The following is a 21,210-nucleotide window of genomic DNA, read 5'->3' as shown; positions in this document are numbered from 1 at the left end:
TTGACTGTATAAAATTTCTGCGTTTGCGACGGTCGTCAAATTGCAAAGCAATGCATGACGGGTAGTTCTCAGAGCGTTTCGTTCGACCGCTGGCCGTGCTGTCATTAATTTTCTTGCATGGATTTAATAAGTACTGTACGGAGTGCCTACTAATTCCATGTTTTCTTGTTATTATGCTTTAAATAATATTTTGGTTAGGTGAAAGAAACATTCCTATATCTGTGGGAATATAGTGGCAGTACCACATTTTTATGGGCCATGCAATGTTCATCGTTATTAGGAGGATGTATATCCATATTGTACCCTATTTAGGGCAAACAATTTTATTTTGAACAGTCGTTATATATGGTCGGGAAGAAAAGAAGAAATAAGAGTTCAACTACTCAATGTATTTATTTAAAACTTAACCGTGATGTCATTATTAATCTTATGAACACATTCATTTAGACTGGAAATAGGCAATCTTATTTGTCTGTTACTTAAATAAATTATTTTATTATCATTAGTATTTAATCAAATATTAAATTGAAGTGCAAACGCAGTCTACGTATTAAAAATTAAATAAATAGAGATAACTACAGATACAGTCACTTTCAACGCAATTTATGATTCAAATCGATAATCCCCAGATAATAATCTAAACAATTGCAAGTCATAATGAGCGAACAAACCTTTATATAACACAACAACATGCTTAAATATTTTAGCCAACCACAATTATTAGGGGTTTCTTCCGCAAATGTAGGTACTTATACTAGGTACGAAAACTAAGTAACGCTTACTTTTTTATACAATTTCAATACACATACTTACCTTCGTCAATACTATTATTACAAGCATAGGTAGACATACAAGTTTTATAACTTCTTAATTATATTGTATAGATATAAAAGGATGCCAATGTTACGTCAAGTCTCCTATAATTCTTACAGGTACGTATACCAATTTACCCCTATACATGGTAATTATGCTAAGAATAGTGCTATAATTTCTGTACGTTATTTTTTACTTAATAGGTACCCATATCGCTGTAAAGAAAATCAATGCTATATCATGCAATGCAAAACGAAACGTGCTAACAGAGCGCCCTATTCATTAGAGCGGGATTACTACGCCAAATTGGATAGGGCATATTTCGATGCCATCACACTCTTAGATCCCACTTACAGCTTAAACTTATTGTGTCTCATCGAGTAACCGTGGAGGTGTAACCGTTGTCGGGGACGGCCGCTAGGTGTGGTGCGCGGCGAGCATGCGCGCGAGCCGGGAGCTCGGTTGTGCGAGTAGCGCCGACACCTCGCCCTGCTCCACTATGTGCCCGTCTTCCAGCACTACCGCCCGGTCGTAATTACGAATAGAGGCTATTCGATGCTGCAAATAAATTTCTAATTATAAAAAGACGCGAAATTGTATCGTCTGTAAGGACAACACACTATTTTGTAATAGAATTTCCTCGTTTGTAATGTGATTTCGTGTGTGCTTTATTTATTTATTTTTATCTAATCGCGAATAGCGAGTGGCAAGTAATCGCATACGCACTAACCAGTGTGTTGCTTCACCGGAAGCAAGTGGTGCGGTCTATGAAAACTATTATAGGTACATGAGTCAGATTGATATAATCATGTGGCATGAGTATATTGTGACCTTTCGATCACAGTCTTAACTATGTGGTGACCACCGTTTCAAATATTTATGTGCTTACATTGCAAGCGGCGGCCGGGCCGCGTGCTGCGACTACACTCACCGCGACTGTAAGTATGGTGGTGTGGGGCGCGGCAGCAGCGAGCGCGGCCAGCAGTGCGCGCTCGGCGTGCGCGTCGAGCGCGGCGGCGGGCTCGTCCAGCAGCAGCGCGGCGGCCGGGCCCGCGTGCAGCGCTGCGCGTGCGCCGCACAACCGCGCCGCTCGGCCTCCGCTCCACCCGCAACGCGGCTTGCCCACGCTGCATTCTGTATTTGATGGTAATATTCATATTATTATCTGTATATGTAGTAAAGCACATTACCAAGATAAAACATGCGGCTAATAGTAAAAACTAATACGACAAATTTAAAGTTTACTGGAAAGTATGTCATTGTGCATTAGTATAAAATTGACGTCAAAATGTTTCAGAGTGATCCATATTATGATCCTAAGTTTTAAAAATATTTAATGAGATGAAAAAAAAGGACTCGGGGTGAATCCATGAGACTTTTTGTACGGCGGTAATAGTGACGAGAATGGAAAGAATTTGGGTAGCTTGGTATAAAAAGTATTGCTAAATCATGAAAAGAAAAACTATTTTAATTTAAATATAATTAGCTTTATTAAGTACTAGCTTTTGCCCGCGGCTTCGCCAGCGTAAAAATTTCATAGCAAAATCTCAGTAATTTTTTTATCGCGTACTCTGTAAGACTGGTAAACATATATGATTCAAATTAGCATTTTTTCTCATCTTTAGTTCAATTTCCTGTTTCCCGCTGCGTGTCTCGTCCCGCAAAATTGTCCAATTCCGCTTCCTGCTATGTAATGTATCTACATTACATACACGGATATCTATCCCGTACCGTTTCCTACATATAGTGCCATCATGTTTTTCGCAATGTGTCCCGTCCCGTTTCCCGCTCCGACTCCCACTCCCGCTTTCTGCAACGCGTGACGTCCCATTTTCCATGACATTTTACGTCCCGGTTTTTTATTAACAACAAACGTAAATTAATTTTTTCTTACTTACTATTGCTGTTATTTACTACAAAAAGTAAGTGTGCCAATTTTCAGTTTTTTATCTTGAAAATTGTATTAAGTCCCATATAATCTTTCACCCCCCTTTTGAAGGGGTTGAGGGTTAATTTTTAAAAATCTGAAACACGTATTCATTACTTTGTCTACATCAACGGTGTATAACTTTAATATTTACAGTTTTCCACCTCTTTCTCCCCCTTCGGAGTAGAATTAATATGCATATATAATCATAAGGATTAATATGCTTGTGTAATAGTAATTGTAAAAATGCACCTTTTAATTTACAATATCTTTTTACATATAAAATGCCTTATATATACTTAATTATAAAAGATAGTATTGTGTCGAGGACTTTTTATGGATCTACTAAAAACCTATATTTTGTAGTACATCGTGTGCATGTATAATCAATGGTAGGGCCAGCGTACCAACGTAAATATTTTCGTTAGCGCTTTTTTTTTTCGGATTACTTTATAAATGTTGATTGATCTGGCTGAATACTGATTTATTTCAAAACAATGCCTATAGCAATCTCGGATAATGTAGCTTTCTAATGGTGAAATATTTTTTGAAATCGGTTTGGTAGCTTCGGAGATTACCCGCCTCAAACATTCGTGTTTGAGTTTCCTTTCGTTTTCGGCTTCACTAGCAAACAAATATGATAAGAAAAATTACCTAATCCTGCTGGCTGAGCGGAAACAAACTCGAACAGTCCAACAGTTCTGAGGCTCTGCCATATTTCTTCATCAGTATGTACAGCGAGAGGGTCCAGGTTTTCTCTCAAAGTACCGGAGAACATGGTGGCCTCTTGCGGCAGGACCACCACGCGGTGTCGGAGCGTGCGCAGTGGCACGCGCGTGGAGTCCTGGTCGTCGATGAAGACGCGGCCGCTGCTGATGATGGTGGCCCCGGCGCAGGACAGCAGCAGCGAAGACTTGCCGCTGCCGCTCCTGCCGCAAATTGCTATCTGGAATATTATTATCTATCATCATCAAATTTATCGTGGAGTTCCTTCCACTAAGCTAGCTTTTAGGATGCTATAACACACACATTTATCATTTTTTAAATTTTAACATTGCACAAGTGAAATTTCAAAATTTGTCATGCTCATGCTACGGAAGACTATATATAAGTTAGGAAATCTAACCTACCTTTTGACCTGGAGCTATGGAAAAGTCCACGTTACGAAGAATAGGCTGCATTCCAGGCTCATATTGGATGCTGACACTCTCGAAATCTATCTTCCCATTTCTTTGCCAACCAGACGGTAAGGGGCCTGTAAGCAAGGATAAATGTAACTTAAACTAGTGTTTTTTGATAAATAAAAAAGTAGCTTTCCGATTTTCAAATAAGTACTAAAATCAAATTACGCTCGAACTTACAGTCTTCTCTATAGTCCTCTTGTGGCACATTGCTAGCGTCGCGCACACGCTCAACGGCCGCTAGTTGCAGATGCAAATCGGCACGACACTTGGCGAGATGTGCCAAGTAAGCTGGCAGCAGCAGGGAGTAGGCGCCTGCAAGTCCGGCTGTCGCTGCGCCACTGCCGCCCCACACCGCCACGCACAACGATACACTTACGCTGCAAGCGCCGACCAAATCCTAAACAAAATATCAGTAAGTAATAACTAAATAACTGTTAACAAAGTATGGTTTTCCAATTGGAAGAAACCCTATTCGCGTTATTTAGCAGCACACTAGCGAAAAAGAATAAATGGATATTGAAAAAATCAGAAACTTTTATAGTTTTCCATTACATAATGCAGAGTTCTCAGTTGACTAAATCGAAAACGGTGGCTACATTGTGTAATGGTGGTGTACTATAAATTATTTCTAATAAAATCAACTAGTGGAATAATTTGTGAGGATCATTTTATTTATTTTTTACTTCTATAAGAAATCAAAGAAATTATCCATATATAGCCGTATCCATTTAAAGCCATATCTAGAGCGCAATTAAATCCAATTAATGGGGGTGCTTGTTTAGAGTGAGGTTCATGTCTTAAGGCGAAACGTTTCAGTATATATTCAGCAGGTGGGCGGTGTTTTTTTTTTGAAATGCCAGCTTGTGACGTCACCTAATTAATGAAGAAACGGTATGTCCATTGAGGCATTTGTATTTATTTATTTACCATAGCGAGGCCGAGCCAGCGATTGGCAGCGTTGAGCAGCAGCAGCGCGTTGTGGTTGTGGTCGAGGCGCCGCTGGAAGGCGCCGCGCATGTGCGGCTGCAGCGCCCCCGCGCGCACACTCGCCCCCCCCGCGCTCGCCTCCGCCGCCACGCTCACCACCCGCGATGCGCTTTGAGCCTCCACGCGCTGCAGTTCTCTTAAGAGTTAAAGAGTCAAAATTATGTCTTGCTACAAAAATCTGAACGTGAAACGAAACTACGCGTTTTTGTATTTATATATTTTTGGAGAATCCACAGCATACAATCTTAATTCTAGACAAGAAGAGGAACAAGAAGCCAATTATAGGTTCCCGCCGATAGTAACATGGTATACAAAATGTTTGAGCAACACATTCAAACCATACACACAAGTTAAAAAGTATGCACATTCTAGCGATAAACACTAAGTATACAATATATAAATATACACTAAGTATATATATATATATATATATATATATATATATATATATAACACCACGTCTAATTATTAAATAATTGAGTTATTTATATAATTAGTACAACCAAGACAAACTGCGCCCGACTTTGAACGAGCATCATGAACTAATTATTTTATCAATATTCAGCGTAGATACACGTTACAGCCAAACTCCATCTAGTAAGGGCTTATCTGACATCTTATATATACATATATATGTTATCTGACATAGCTGCTAGATAAATCTACCTGAATTTATTTGGCAACAGGTCTTAAATATTTGCAAGTTATCGGTGTATTATTTACCTAGCATTGGAAAGGTAGACGGTCTGCAGGACGAGGTACAGGAACAGGGCGGGCAACAAGGCGAGCAGACTCCACGGCGCCACGATCGCGTTGACCACCATGGCTGCGCCGCACAGCAGCGCCAGCTGCGCCCAGCGAGAGATAGCTATCGGGAGTCTCTGCAATCGAGTGGAATTAAAAATTTGTAAATAGTTGTACTACATATTACATTCCTGACTCCTTACGGCAACTACAAAATTATGGTTGGCAGCAAAATGATGATACCTATCTTCGAAAAAAATCATCTAATGGTCATTAAATAAATACAAATAGATGGTGGTAGGTAAGAAAGTAAAAGTTATGTCGAACACCTTTAGATGACTTCAATAAAATCTAACACCAGTATTAGCAATAACACAATTGATAAGAAATAAATATCTTTATTGAACCTTTCTTGACGATTTCGAAATTGGGTTGTCGGCTTAATGCTCACATTTTAATACTGAGTGCCACTTTTATTCTTAAATACACCTAGGTACTTAGGTATGATACCTAAGACAATAGCTTCGCTGTTGGTTTCCTTATTGCTAAAAACTAACATTAAAATTAATCTATTTAAATTCAACTACTCAAGAGGCAATGTTGGAAAGAATAAAAGTAACTAACCTTGTCAATAGTGTGTATATCAGCGGAAAATCTATGTAGTTGTTGGTTGGCGGGCTCGGCGTGATGGTGCCGCAGCGGCGCGTGCAGCGTGGCATGCAGCAACCGTTCGTGCAACGCACGCCGCGCGCGCGCCCCCGCCGCCGCACCCGCCGCTTGCGCAGCTCCCCCCAAACACGCGCATGCTCCGTTCCAAAAGCAGTAGGTTTGTACTCTTCGCCACATCTGTACCCAAAAATAAAACTATGTGCAATGCGGAATACATGCTTATGTAGAGGAAAAATGTTCTTTTTTTTTAGCACGTAAGACGATGGACGCAGGCCTCTTTCAATAGGTCTATTATAGAAGACAGTGATTTTTATGACAGAGATGATCATAAATATCGCTGTTCCCCATCCTATCAATATCTCGTCTTATAAGTGTAAATACAGCAGGATAAATAATCTAACCTCTTGGTCATCAAGCGGCGCGCGCGCATTATCAGCGACGGTGCGCGTGAGCCAGTAGTCGGCCGCCAACGCCAACGTTTGCGACGCGCCCGCCGCCAGCCAGAACGCGATGCCCCACCACCGGCAGGCTCGTCCGTATTCCCACCCTACTGACAACTGTAATTGTGATAAATTATTGTTTTATTCAAAATAGTTGTAAATTCGTGTCCGTAAACACCTATATTCACTTAGCTTGATTATAAAGCGCATAAGTTTTATAATATTATAAACATTGTCTTTTAGTTCAACATAATAACAACGTTAATAATTAAGAACAATCATAAAAAATTGACAGAGTAACGAACACGCCAAGCACATCCAAGCAACTGCGTCAAATTTCTGCCACTCGACCTTTTTTTTATATTCTTGATCGGGGTGGGAGGGTCTTTGCAGGTGTGCGGTGTTAATGTGACGCGGCCTTTATTGATATTTTTTTTGCCTTTACTAAATAAATAAAAACATAGATAATAAATAACGATAACTATATCAACATACTTACCTATATTTTAATCACCTACCTCCCTGATTTCATTTTCAATGTCTTCTTTGTCATGTGTGGAGTTGGCATTATGTGCTATGGTGGTCTCGACGCCATTCGATGTGATTGAAGTGTACGCTGATTCAACTGCTGAGTCATCAGCTATTTCTGAAATGACATTAAGTTGGTCACTGAAGCAAATAAAACAATCGCTGATACACTATTTGCGCAATCAAACATTGCCGCGGTAGTTAAACTGCTATCATTCTGTACTGTGAAACTGAAATTATCTTATGCACAGCTACAATGAAATTCGCACAGATGTCACGTAAAAAGCGGTGCTTTTTTGGTTTTCCTTATATTTGGAAAGGGGCGGATCCTCCCCTCTCCGTCTGCCTCAGCTCCGTGAATCTATCGTAGTACTGCTGTTAAAATTGTGAGAATAAATTTTTTGCTCCGTAAAAAATACCAATAAATGTTAGTCACAGATGTTTTTATTAGTCAACTACCATTATAATAGGTACCATTGTTCTGCATTTCTTCGTTATGCGCGTCAGACTCGTTACTCAAGAGACGGCGTAAAGTGCGCGGGGTCCACCTGAAAAAGTAAATCATTGTCACAACATTTGTGTACGGTACTACGTACATAGCTGATATGTAACTGGCACTTATTGTGTCTCAAGCTAAAGTGGCAGAAGTAATAAACAACTGTAGGACTACACGTAAAGCCGGTGCTTCTCTACATTTATTGGATTGGTAAAGTTCTCTCCATCATTAGCAAATGAAAGTAATGAACAATTTGAAATTAGTTTTACCGGGCGAGCGTGCGGTGTGGGCGTGGTCTGAACAGTCGCCTGAGCAGGCTGGCCTCCCTGCGCAGCGTCGCATCGCTTGCGTCCGCACTCACCGCGCGCCGTACATCGCGTCGCCATCTGCCGACAAATAGCATACACTATGTTCCTTCGAAAAAATATGACAATCTGTAGAAATGGTAACTAATGGTCCTGAAAAAAAAGGTCTGGTAACATAACTAAGCATTTTATAGAGGTGAGGTTCCGTCTAGGAATGTATTATTTATCAGTTTATGTACACAGAAAGTAACAGACAGTAAATATGTTAGCCGAGTTGAAATGTGCAAATACTTGTAGTGTTGCATAGACGGCGGCGGTGAAGATAGCTGGCGCGTGAGTGGAGTGCGCAGACACACGCGCCGCGCACGCCGCCAACTGCCAGTGACGCGCGCCGGCACCTCCGCGAACAAGTGCGCGCCCGCGGTCTCGCTGATTCCCAACTGGAACAATATGATTCAACTTTTACATCTTAAAGCTTTACCCGCGTGAGGTTCTTCATATCGAAACAGCTATGATTTTCACACAAACTTTCACTCCCCATTGTAGTCAATTAGTTGGGGGTTTAACTACATGCATACTTATTACCAGCGTGCACCTATAATTGGCTTCTTGTTACTCATTGATATACTTATATCTAGTTTTAAGAATTCAAGCTGTTGGTTCTCCTTGAACATGTTAAAATAAAAAATAAAAAAAACACCAAATTTCATCAAAATCGGTTCTGCTATTTAGCCGTAAAAGCGTAACAGACAAATTTTATTTTTGACCCAGTCCGAGTGGGACACATCGATAGGCTAAATAAAAAGTACGTACCGTTAAGTCATCAGAATTGGACCGCTGGAACTTGGACCTGGTGAGCGCGCGGCGCAGCCGATCACGTTCCCTGGCGGAGCCCCCGGGTGGGCCGGCACCGCACCGGGCCGCCGCCGCCCGTGCAGACCCCGCCATCTGCGCCCAGCGGCTCAATGCGCCTTCCCCGGCGCACGAAACGGCGCGCCCCATGCCGCACACACGTCCGTCTTCCATTGCTATTATCTATAATACAAAACATAGATATTAAATGTGAAATATGTTATTGTTTTAAAACAATACAAATAATAAGGAAAACTAACTACCTACCTACTTATGGTTGCGAAAATAAGACACATTATCGATCGTAATGCAAAAGAGTATTAATGAAAAAATATTACGTATGAATAAACGAATTACCAAATCAGCATAATGCATCAACTCTAATCTGTTGGTAGCAACAAGCACCGTTCGTCCGGAACGGGCAGCGGGCACGAGCGCGCGAGCAACCACATGACGCGCGAGTGCCGCATCGAGCGCGGCGAGCGGCTCGTCTAGCGCCAGCACCCGAGCGTTGGAGTAAAGCGCGCGCGCCAAACATACGCGCACTCGCTGCCCGCCGGACAGAGGAGCACCGTGACTGCCCAGGTGTGTATCGTCACCATCTGAAAAATATTATTAAGGATAACAAACACTATGTACTTTCGATAGAGCCAAACGAAGATAAATCTGAGAGAGGGACGTTTGTTAATATCCCGCTTCTGATGGCGAGAGACACAGAAGGGAAGTATCAAAATAATAAAAACATGATCGTACACAGCAAGGTTCCGTGCCCCATCGCGTACAGAATTAGCACACATACAAAATAAAATAAAAAGGCACAAAGGCCTACCGCTAAAGCGATCTCTTCCAGTCAAATTTGGGGTGGGAGGAAACGATAAAGGAGAGAGGCGTTGGCGCAGTAAACAAAACATGTAAACATCTAAACATGTACAAATAAATAAGAAAAAGTAGGTACAATTTAGGATATAGTGGATAGATAACTTAAAAATTTGGACAGAGTCGAACAGCTTGAACTTGATTTAGAGAAAAATTTAGAATTGTGGACAGGACATCTAAGTCTCAGTGAAACCGTACTACGCAGACTACGAGTAGAGCTACTATCATCACTTAGAAAGTTAAAGCTGTCCTTGAGATATGGAGAGAAATAAGGGTTACACAAAACGGAAAAAGGCATAGATGCAATATGCATGTTACGGCGGAGTCGAATAGGGAGACAGTCTAGTTTGGAGCGAAAAATAGAGATATGATCGAATTTACGGAGCCCAAAAATGACTGATGGAAATATTTTGAATGCGATCAAGTTTGTTCAGCTGTTCTTCAGTGAGGTCAAGGAAACATGTCAGCATAATCAAGAAGAGGAAGAAGAAGGGATTGTGCGAGCGCAATTTTAGTGTCAAAAGGCAAAAAGTTATGAAGTCGTCTGAGTAAACTAAGGGAAACAAAAAGTTTTCCACTAATTTCTTTGATGTGATGTGACCAAGATAAAGTTTTACCAAATACCAAACTCAAATTCTTCACTGAATCGATACTGATCATCAATAGCTTCTAATGTATCGTAGATAACCATGTGGATATTTCCGTGTGAGTTTGTCTAGCCCAGTAGGTCGTGTTCTAATTAATTTCTCACTGGGTAAAAGTTGCAGGTCCGGGCGCAAACCGGTCGCGCGCAGCACGCGCGCGTACCTCTGCGCGCACCACGCGCCGTTCATCACAATGTTGTCGCGCACCGACGTCTCCAGCAGCCACGGAGGCTGCCCCGCGTACCATGTGCTAAACCGCCTGGAAATGAGTTTATATATTTTACAAGCTTTTATGTATTTGTTCGGGTGAAATCTTGCAACTCACTTTTGAAACAAATATCTTCCGCTGAATGAGCTTTTTCATATACACGTTTGGTTTGGATGACAATTGATGTCAATGCATTATTATGATATGTAAGGGAACATCTTAACGGATTGACTGCACGAGCATGACTTTAAATAAACTTAAAATAAACTTTTTTGACACGCGTTGAATTCTACAAAATTATTATTTGACGATGCGGGAGTCCTATTCTAAGTATCTAGGACGCGTTTATCATAATTAGTTTTAACTTTGAAGATTAATTAAGATAAAAAATACCGACTTTCGTTTTTTCGTTTATATTAAGTATGCAGAACGAAAAATACATTTTAAAAAACGATTAAACCATTAAACCAGTTATTTGTATACCATGAGTAAAATAAATTCCGTAATGTACTTAATTCTGTTAATTTTCCTCGTATCGAACGTAGCCATAATAAAATTAAATAATAAAATTTTAATGGTCGCACATCCTCAAATTACATCCATCCATCATTAAATTACAACGGCGGTTAACAGAGAAAAAAGACAAGAAACTAACGATTCAGTGACGTCATTTTCCTGGTTTTATTGGGATAATCCATAATGCAGGGATATATTTCTTTCGATCGGACGGCTATAAATAACAGTGATAGATATTATTGTTGGCGTCATCAACGTTTAGATGAAAAGGATTGAAGCCAAGAATTTTAAACGTTTGTATAAATAAACATTGCAGGTATTATAAATATCGAAAGAAGATATTATCAAATCGTTCAGATAAGTAGAATACTAATGCTAAATAGAAATTAGAATTTATTTCAAAATCAAGTAACGATACCTATTTTTTTGTAAATGGCAGTAAAAACTGTTTTACAAACTCGTTTGTATGTTCTTACTTATTCTTACTTGTTTCACGGTTCCGATTCACAGTGCTGTTTTACACAAGGTACCTACCTAATTACATAATAAATAAATAAATATATTAAGACAAATCACACAGATTGAGCTAGCCCCAAAGTAAGTTCGAGACTTGTGTTATGGGATACTAACTCAACGATAACAAATACTTATATAGATAAACATCCAAAAAGATCATTTTCCATCATAACCCGACCGGGGATCGAACCCGGACCTCTCGGTTCAGTGACTTTACCACTGCGCCAGCAAGGTCGTCATTACATATTTTATGCATTTCATTAATTTCCACTGAATTGGTAAAAATGTCTCACTCGTGATAGTTGACGTCTCCTCGCTCCAAATACATTTCGCCAAGAATCGCAGACAATAACGAGCTTTTTCCAGAACCGCTCTCACCGACTACCATTATCAATTTTCCTGAAAGATAATACTTACTATGACTAGATATTGTGTTAAGTTTTCATTCTGGCATTCTGGTTAGAATACTCCACTATTTTTTGAGCTGCAAACATTTATACAAACCTGTGGGAATATCTATATCGTCAATTTCCAACAACGCATCATTCTTCATTCCCCAAGAAAATGCAGCATTTCGGAATCTAACAATGTACTCGTACCCTGATAGTAAATTAGTATTTTCCTCTTCTGAAAACTTATCTTCTGTTTCATTCACATCTTCACTTTGGTTATCGCCTGAAGGTTCTTCAGGACTGGCATCGATAAAGGCGTTATTAAAAACATCGACAGGCTTTTTAAGATTTTCATCAATGTCTTCTCTCACATTGTTGGACTCAGGAAGATCCAAAAAATCGTGAATTCTCTTTGTACTGACCTAGAAAAGTTGTACTCTTTATTTACTGGTAGTGTTACGTCAGAGAAAAGAACTATAATTTATGTAGTAACGGTAATACATTAGCAACTTACCATCGCTTGGATTACCATCAAAACGGTGACTGGTAGTATAAGTAGCGGCACTGTCAGCTGGTTAAATAGAGCCAAACCAGTGAACACGTTTACCGCAGTCAAATTTTTGCTGTTTTCTATAAAATAGTACATCGTAAAAGTTACCACAGTAACCAATATAGTCGATGCGTGAGTTGTGAACGCTGAAATATAAATTGAAATTACATTTTTTAGCATCGAAAATGCTAGTGATTTTAATTCCTAATTTAGAACCACTGAGTACTCACTTAAAATACTCCAATATATAGAATCTTTATTTAAAAACTTAAGTTCCACTTCTCTGAGATTTAATATTTTTTCATTGAACAAATCCTCCCACACGTACAGTTTTATCACGTTAATCCCTTGTAGGATTTCAGTCATTTTAGAAACTCTGTGGTCGGTACATTTTGCTATCTCTTTCGAATTATCCGAGAGTTTCTTGCCGATATAGAATTGCAAAGGTATTATTAAGGACACACTGACAGCAGTTCCTATTAAAGCACTTATTCCCAGTTTATTATATAGTAAGTATAGTATCACGGTCACCTGAAATCATTGATAACTATTAAAGACTTTCATGTTATCTGTAGTTACAGTTAATATATGTATATAATGTACGTAAGCGAAATATTAACCTTGAAGGGTATTGCCCAGATGTAATGACATATCCAGACACAAGACATGATGTTGTATGTGTCCTGGGACACGAGATTGGTGAGCACGCCGGCCGGGGTGCAAGCGGCCTCCTCCGGGCTGTGCAGCAACGGCGACTCCTCATCCTCGTCCGCTTCAGTCGACGACCACGGCGCTAGCTGCATACACTTGTCAAATAACATGCCCTGGAAAACGTTTAAATCTTCATTTTATCTACACTAACAAAATAACTAAATACCTAATTACAACAGATAGTTACGCGATTTTACCTGCAAGCCAGTTTTTAGTCGCGTCCCTTCTACAGTTACTAAATGTGTGGAATTTTGCGAAAGAATTGCTTGCAGAATAAGTGCCATAGATACTATTATTAACATTATATATCCATTACTGAAAAAATCTCCAAACGTCACTGGTGTGTTTGCATCAGACGTGTCGAGAGGTGCTTCAATAAATTGCAGGATAACTGCCAATCCTAGAGGAGGCACGACGCTTATCAAGTCGCTGATAAGTTTCAAAACGCCCGCTATATAAAAGTTGGGCCACACCATGCGCGTGTAACATCGCCATATACTAGGTCTTTTAGTTTCCCCCTTTCTGTTCTGAAAGAAAGCTGGAATTAAATACATTAAGAACATGTTTATTCATTCAAATCACGTTGTTAATACATTTAAGTATGTTTTGTTAAGATCTATCACGTATACTAACACCCAAACATTATAATCATTGATTGATACCTAGCTATATTTGCTAACTATATTTATAACCTTGAAGAAACATTAATGCAATGTATAAGTTATAATTTCATATATGTATTTTTAAACACTTACTTTAGGATTAAAGTAATTTTTTTTGAATTTATGATAATAATTTATCGATTTCTCATCGTCAGGGAGCTCTCCTAAATCGTCCCGTTCTAAAGGAGCCTCGTAACCCTTACACATCAGGGAATTCAACCAGTAGAATGTTATTTTTGAATAGAAATGAGAATCGCTATGTTTATACGGAATGTTGAGTTTTTCTGTAGAAGGTTTCTGATTTCGTCTTGAACGTTTAGTGACCTAAAAAGAGGTAAGTTTTGTTAAATGTACATAAATAGGTAGCTGTACAGAAAATATTCGCAGTGACGATCTGTCCTATCTAAATTTATGATCACTGATCAATCACACGTGGATTTGTTCATGTTATCGTATTTCCTAAAAATACAGATCTAAAGTGTTGTAGGTTAATTCCTAAAGCCATGAATGTGCTCTAATGGGTTCGTCGCACACAATAAGGCGGTGTGAGTACAAGAACTGCGGCGCCAGCAGCGGCGCAGCGTCCGCAGCGTCTGGCGTCTGTCTGACTATTGTAGTGACTCATTCACCCTGGTCATATGTAGGTATACTTAGGTACTTTGTTTTAATAATACTAGGTTTGCTTTGAAACTTTTATATTTCTGCATGTGAAACGACCACAACATAAATAGGTGCCCACATTTACACATTCAATACAGAGATGCCTACCAGCAATGTGAACCGCGTAAATAGGTAGGTAGTTAAAATAATAATCTTCTAAAATAATAACATCTTTCTGTTATACATACTCAGGTACACAATTGTCGATAATCGTCTTATCGCTCAGTGTTGTGTTCGTCACCGGTGTTTGTTAGTGAGTCAGCTAATAGGTAGGTGCTTAGTAGTAGTGTTTAACATAAGTCCAGCTTAAAGTTGTATAAAGTCTGCACTGCAGATCGCTAATGACATTCATGTATTTAATGTAACATTATACAGCCGTAGAATCAACTAGATCAAGTGCAATGCAATGAACAACAAGTACTTATATTCGAGCATGTCTGCAATTTAGCATAGATAACATTTATTTCATCTATGCGGGAACTGAGAGTACAGTGCTAAAATTATATATCCTAAATTAGTTTTCTTAGTTATTTCTATAGTTATAGTTTTATCGAGAGGAGTCCACTAATACATTTAAATATCCTGTTGGTTCGCTGGGGAACTACGAGGGGAACTAATAGTCCGAAAGGAATTTGCACAGTGATGTGTGGGTCGGTGGCCTCTGGAAGGTAGCAGGAAGCAGGTCGCGACGAAGCGTGCAGCCGCGCCTATCGTCGTTCGGGCTAATTATCCGGCGGTATGCATGCGCGCTCACAGCCAGCACCCATACCAATATGATATCACACCATTTTGCACGCTAGCGTTGCTGCCATACTTGTCATACCTAGTCCACCGCGGTCTACTTATCATTAACATGCATAGTCTTCATGTTTGAATCTATTACAATCAGAAAGAAAACTTAACCTAATACTTCCTTGGTTATCAAAATATCACTTACCTCATCATAAAAACACACGCAATCTACTCCAAATATTATCAACGCTAGCACAATCGAAATTCCATGGATGTAGGGTTCAGTGTGATCCAAGGAAGCTCCTGCATCGATGAGTTTCCAGAGTATGGATGCAGAGGAAAGTGCCGCGAGCAGCCAGTAGATAGCGAGGTAGAGGAGGGGGGGGCCGGCGCGGCGCGTCCAGAGCGCCACGTGCAGCGCGGCGGCGGCCAGCCAGGCCGGCGGCGACGCCAGGCCCGCGACCAGTTGCACCGTGCCCCGGCGCAACGTGGCCGCGGCCGCTCCCAGGCACCACACTGCCCCCAGCACGAGGCTGGCCACGCCGCGCAAATTTTGCCCACGCCATCGTTTGTGTTGCCTGCCATCATCATTCAATATCATTATTCTTGGATGTAATAATTTATGCTACCTAATCTATAGATATAATGAAACAGTAAACATATTTTGTCTGTGCATTTAATATTTTTGACTGAAATGGATAGAGGGAATCTTAAAAAGAATAATCTATTATTCTAGCAAAAAAAAATTATTGAATGTTTTGTCTGCCTTTTTACTATTAACTTATAACCACATTATACACAATTTATATGACCATAAAAGCTTGTCGCGAGATTTGTGTAAGTACCTATAAGTATTTTACTAATGATATAGGTACTAGTTTATTTACACAAGTAAACCTCACGACAAGCTTTTATGGTCATATAAATTGTGTATAATGTGGTTATAAGTTGATAGTTAAAATTTTAAAGGAAAAAAATATTTTCTTCTTTTTGGAGCATTTAAATAAAAGCTTTTCTTTAAAAAGTTTTTTTTCTTTTAATTTATTTCTCACATTAAATTATTCTAGTGCGTGTGTCACTTCCTCACTTGACACACCACACCACGTAAACGAAGAATTTTTTCAGGGTTCATATTTCAAGGTTGACATCGGTACCTCGTCAAATTGTACATTCATCATGTGTCATGTCATGGTCCATGGTCTTTTGAATGGTTTAAATTTTAGGATAGGTACTCGAGTCGAGAGAATCATTGCGTGACTCTGCCACGTGCACAAATATTACGTACGAGCAAGTCGCCCGGTGGTAGTTATCAGTAGTCATAAGTATGTGCTTACTTAGTTAATGCCTGTTTAAACATTTAACCTAAATATAACAAAGTCCCTTAAAAAAAGAACTGTTTTTATTTGAATGAAGCGTTTTAAAGGAATAGTAAACTTACAAAAATTTATAGGAATTACCATTACCTAACTACTAACTGCGTGCAATAGTAGCTGTATCTATTGTACTATTATAATAAAACTAGATAGGCCTGTGGATTGTTGTCTCAACACATTGTTTGTCACTCGTTACAGATTTTAAACTACCATGATGAAAATGACCTATGGTTTCAGCCAAGCGAAGGCACACATTGGTATCAGACTGAAGTTAATGTGGAGTCCTTGACCCACTAGCTAACGGCCAAATTATCAAGTTCACAATAACTTATTTACAGCTACTACAATATTCAAATGAGAAAGTTAAATTGTTTGTCCACTTTTATGGCCCAAGTAACAGTTCGATCGATCATTTAACATTAATTATTAATTATGCAAATAGCGCGTAGATATATATTTTCCATAGCTTCCATGTAATTTATCCTTATTCCTTTTTTTACATTTTTTCCTAAGTCATATGTTTAATCCTATTGTTTGTTTCTGTTTCCGTACATATTAACTTGTTTATTTTGCCACCATACCTACTTTTGTACTTGGTTCCAGCTGAAAATCAGCGCCTTGGCTTGATACCTTGGCACCATGCTGAGCTGGTCGCCATTTCGGCTTACATATTTTATTCGATCTATATTTGTTACTCTTTTGTATGTTTGGATTTTATGTGTTTGCCGAATAAATTATTTCTTTCTTTCTTTCTTTCTTTCTTTCTTTCTTTAGATAGACATACTACCTTTAATTGACCGAAATATGAGTTACGTACACGCTATACATACGCGCTTCCAACGACTATATGTATAGGAAATTTTATGTCATAGGCATTGCATTGCATATTTTGCACGGTTTCATTGTACAAATTTGAAGAACTGTAGACAATCTTTGTTATCTTCGATAAAACAATTTACTCTTTTTCGATATTTAAAGCTAACAATAAATGATTTGAATCAGATAGGTAAAAATTAATTACTTTTTATTAGTTAAAATAAATAAAATTAGTAAAAGAGGTGTTATTACTTATTAGTAAAATTTAGTTACCAGTGTTTCTGAACTGGCGCGCAGCAGCATATGAGCGCTGTAGAAATGGCCGCGCAGTACAAATGCAGACAGTGCAGTGCGGCGCACAGCGCGCGCATCTCGCACGCGGCGTCGCCGCTGTGCCCGCACACTGCATCCATGCTTCACCGTTCCTTTGTTTATTAAAAAAGATAATAAAAATATCATAAGTCCCTATAAGTATGCGAGAAATTTGTACCTAAGGATAACTCTCTCCTAAGATAAATAAAATTTTAATAATCGAACATGTCTATTCAATACTCATTTCACAGGCTCCGATACATATATTCAACATCTCTCAAAAATAAATAGGCCGATTGGAGGCGACTTGCGTCCTAGTCCAATAGATTAGGAGCATGGAATTAGTATACTACGGAGTACCTACTAATTCTAGTTAGGAGTCTTTGTGTACATGTCATGCATGATGAAGATGGTGTTGATCAGGGTGTTCGGATCATTTTTGTTTACAAATTAAGTATATTTAGAATACATAATAAGTACAATAACAAACTCACGAATTTGTTGCCCTTGATTACGTAAGGAATATCAGTGACTTTCATCAAGCATTGAATTTGGACAATGGTTTATAACAGATTGCTCACATTGCATCACGGCGGCGACGCGATTGTGCTGCCGACTCTGAACACAACATCCTTTGCTTGAACAATGCCATAATATTGGACGCTTCATTAAGATTACTAACGGCTAAACTCATACCATTACCCATTTGGAATTCAATCGTGCTGGTCTATTGAGGCTGGGCGGCTATTTTTTTCTATTTTATGACACTAAGAAATAATAATAAGTAAGTTTTAATATCATAATGAACTCAAAAGATAGTAGTGAGCTGATGATAAAATACGGCGCTATTATGTACCTATGGCTGTTCTGCTCATAAAAAGTGATAAAAGTTTTCCATGACTGTGGCACAAAATCCATAAAAAGCATTTTTGTTCAATTTGGTAAACTTATCAGCCACCTGGGCGCGGGTATAGTTCTTAGCATTTAAAATTACATTAGGTTAGCTCATAGACACAAACGAACAAGTTACGTACGATGTGATAAAAAAATGAATTTATTGAACTTTCGTTTATCATTAAGACATTTGGTATATGTAGTAGAGTTGAAGAGGTAAGAAAAAAAACTCGTATTTATATTATTTCCTGAAAATCCCACGGGAATATTTTACGAGCGTACGATATTGCGAGTAATATCTATACCTACCTATTACCTAAGTAGGAAAACGTGTTTGTCAGTTTTTTTACATAGAATCGTATGCACGAATATAAGTGATTATGAAAATAGTAACTAAATAGGATTATATAACGCCTTGCTAAATTCCCAGTTTAACTCGATTAATTTGACTTAGTTGCTTGTTAACTGGTATATTTGTTTTTTAATGTCATTTTTTGTGCGTCTGGATCACCCAAATGATAGCCAAATATTCACTAATATGTATATTGTTTGGATTCAGAAACCAGAAATGCTAACAAAATCCCAGTCATTCCTTCCTTACATTACCTATTGTAAAACAAAGCCTTCTGCCACGTCCGGTTGTTCGCGAGTAACTCAAACAAACTACTGCACAGATTTTCCTGCGGTTTTCAACAAAAATATTTTTAGCGTAGGTATATAATTTATTATGTTTTACCCGAGCGAAGCCGAGACAGGCGGTTTTAAAAATAAGTAAGATAGATCAATAATCGTCGTCGTGTTTGTCTACTCTATACGGTGTTAAAATGCCTTGATGAGAATTGATAGCTGTTGTGTTCTGATGTACTGTACCCTGTACCCGGCCGGGGACATAAAAATGTCTGATGATGTAGATTGAAATAGCAAGTTTAGGGTTATAGATTCCTATAAGTTTCCTTATGAACTGTGTGTAACCAAGTATTTTTTTAGTTACTTTTACATAATATAATATGAAGCCTTATCCTTTTACGGGATAAACAGAGCCAAGGCGAAAGTGGCGAAAGTCTCAATGTTGCTTTTATCTAAATAAAACGGCGAGATTTAACGGCTGTGGCAAATGAACTAATAAGTAGTTGTCATTAAAACTGTTATCAAATATCATAAGTAGTTTTTCTTTTCGTTACCCGACTGCTTAGAAGAGTGTTGCGTGTTTTATCTCTGTTTATTGGTCAGAGTGTCTGTAGATCCGTTGCATTACATTTGTCATAGTTTTCAGTAATAATAACAATAACAAATTGGGTATTGCGTTTGGACTTGCAGAACGATGTAAAGTAATACTGATTATTGAATACAATTTGGAATAGTGAAGTAAATTCCACCAAAGCGGATCACCGGTTCACAGCTAGTTTACTTAAGTTACATTATAAATGCAAGTATTTAATACATACTTATATTAGACAAAAAATTAGAAAGTTGGTGATAACTTATTACAGTTTATTTCATTGAATCTGCCTCATTGTATGACACTATCTCATAACTCATTATAATAATGACAAATACCACTCACCCACAATGTCAAAACCTCTTCACGTATTCTCACGTTCCCAAATCACAAGTAACTGTGCGATACACTGCGGAACATTTTTCATACTCGCACTAGTTTACGACATTCAACATTGCCACAATTATTTATATGCAAAGTGCACTCCAGGTGACGAAGTTCGAATGTAGATGAACATAGGCCGCGTGGTACTTGTTCGATAAAATACTGTGAACTAACTAGAAGTTCGGAGTCGAAACGTGAGCGACTGTTGAGAGCCGACCCCGCGTCGACACCACCGCATCGCGCGCTCGCCTCTCTAGTACTAGTCCGGACCTACTAACTACATACGTGGAAGCGATGACCGACCCGCCTAGCGCATTTCAATTCAGTTCATTGAAAGTATTGAAACAGGTTGTTTTTCTAGTGCACTTTCATGCATGTAGCAGACGAATGCAGCTCGAGCGAGTTCATGGTGTGCTGGTTTGTATGATAAACATGCAACATCCGGAAGGAGCACGATGTAAACATGAATCATAATGCGGTTGTTCTTATCGCGACATTATTATCATTCGAGTGCGACATCCACAATAATTATTGTGAATTGAAATATCCCACGAGGACACAGACGAGGTTGTCTAGGACCAATGTCACTCAAGACCATAATGTATTAAACATTATGGTCTTGAGTGTTTGGAAAAATAAGAAATCTTTTTTATCCACGGAATATCTCTTCATAAATAAGTAATTTGGAATATTTACTCTACTCTATACTAATAAATGCGAATAGCATATTAATAACCTAATAGTAGGTTTTCAGACAATGAGAAAAGGTAAAATTGCGACCAGATATCTATGTATATCTA

General features: G+C 38.8%; 1 protein-coding gene across 2 annotated transcripts; it reads right to left on the bottom strand.

Moving 5' to 3' along the window:
- Nucleotides 1-368: 368 nt before the first annotated feature.
- On the bottom strand, nucleotides 369-21,102 carry Sur (Sulfonylurea receptor). 2 transcript variants are annotated; one of them, XM_053769737.1, is made up of 26 exons: nucleotides 20,372-21,102; nucleotides 17,875-18,026; nucleotides 15,618-15,990; nucleotides 14,114-14,344; nucleotides 13,556-13,885; nucleotides 13,268-13,471; nucleotides 12,878-13,178; nucleotides 12,612-12,793; nucleotides 12,210-12,519; nucleotides 11,999-12,104; nucleotides 10,573-10,724; nucleotides 9,303-9,547; nucleotides 8,907-9,128; nucleotides 8,385-8,533; nucleotides 8,058-8,174; nucleotides 7,767-7,840; nucleotides 7,283-7,410; nucleotides 6,726-6,881; nucleotides 6,280-6,501; nucleotides 5,635-5,792; nucleotides 4,852-5,047; nucleotides 4,102-4,321; nucleotides 3,871-3,995; nucleotides 3,395-3,686; nucleotides 1,745-1,947; nucleotides 369-1,371 (listed from the first exon to the last, which is right to left on the bottom strand). In XM_053769737.1, exons 2-26 carry the CDS (start codon nucleotides 18,012-18,014, stop codon nucleotides 1,231-1,233), a joined length of 4,977 nt encoding a protein of 1,658 aa, XP_053625712.1. In that variant the 5' UTR covers nucleotides 18,015-18,026; nucleotides 20,372-21,102; the 3' UTR covers nucleotides 369-1,230. The 2 variants fall into 2 exon arrangements, with proteins under 2 accessions (XP_053625712.1, XP_053625713.1); XM_053769738.1 differs by lacking the exons at nucleotides 15,618-15,990; nucleotides 17,875-18,026; nucleotides 20,372-21,102 and having other exon boundaries at nucleotides 13,556-13,896; nucleotides 14,114-14,243.
- Nucleotides 21,103-21,210: the final 108 nt, after the last annotated feature.

Source organism: Plodia interpunctella, chromosome 3 (assembly GCF_027563975.2).
Source record: "Plodia interpunctella isolate USDA-ARS_2022_Savannah chromosome 3, ilPloInte3.2, whole genome shotgun sequence".
Classification (NCBI taxonomy): domain Eukaryota; kingdom Metazoa; phylum Arthropoda; class Insecta; order Lepidoptera; family Pyralidae; genus Plodia; species Plodia interpunctella.
The sequence above is the reverse complement of the archived record's forward strand: the minus strand, read 5'-3'. Positions and strand labels throughout refer to the sequence as shown.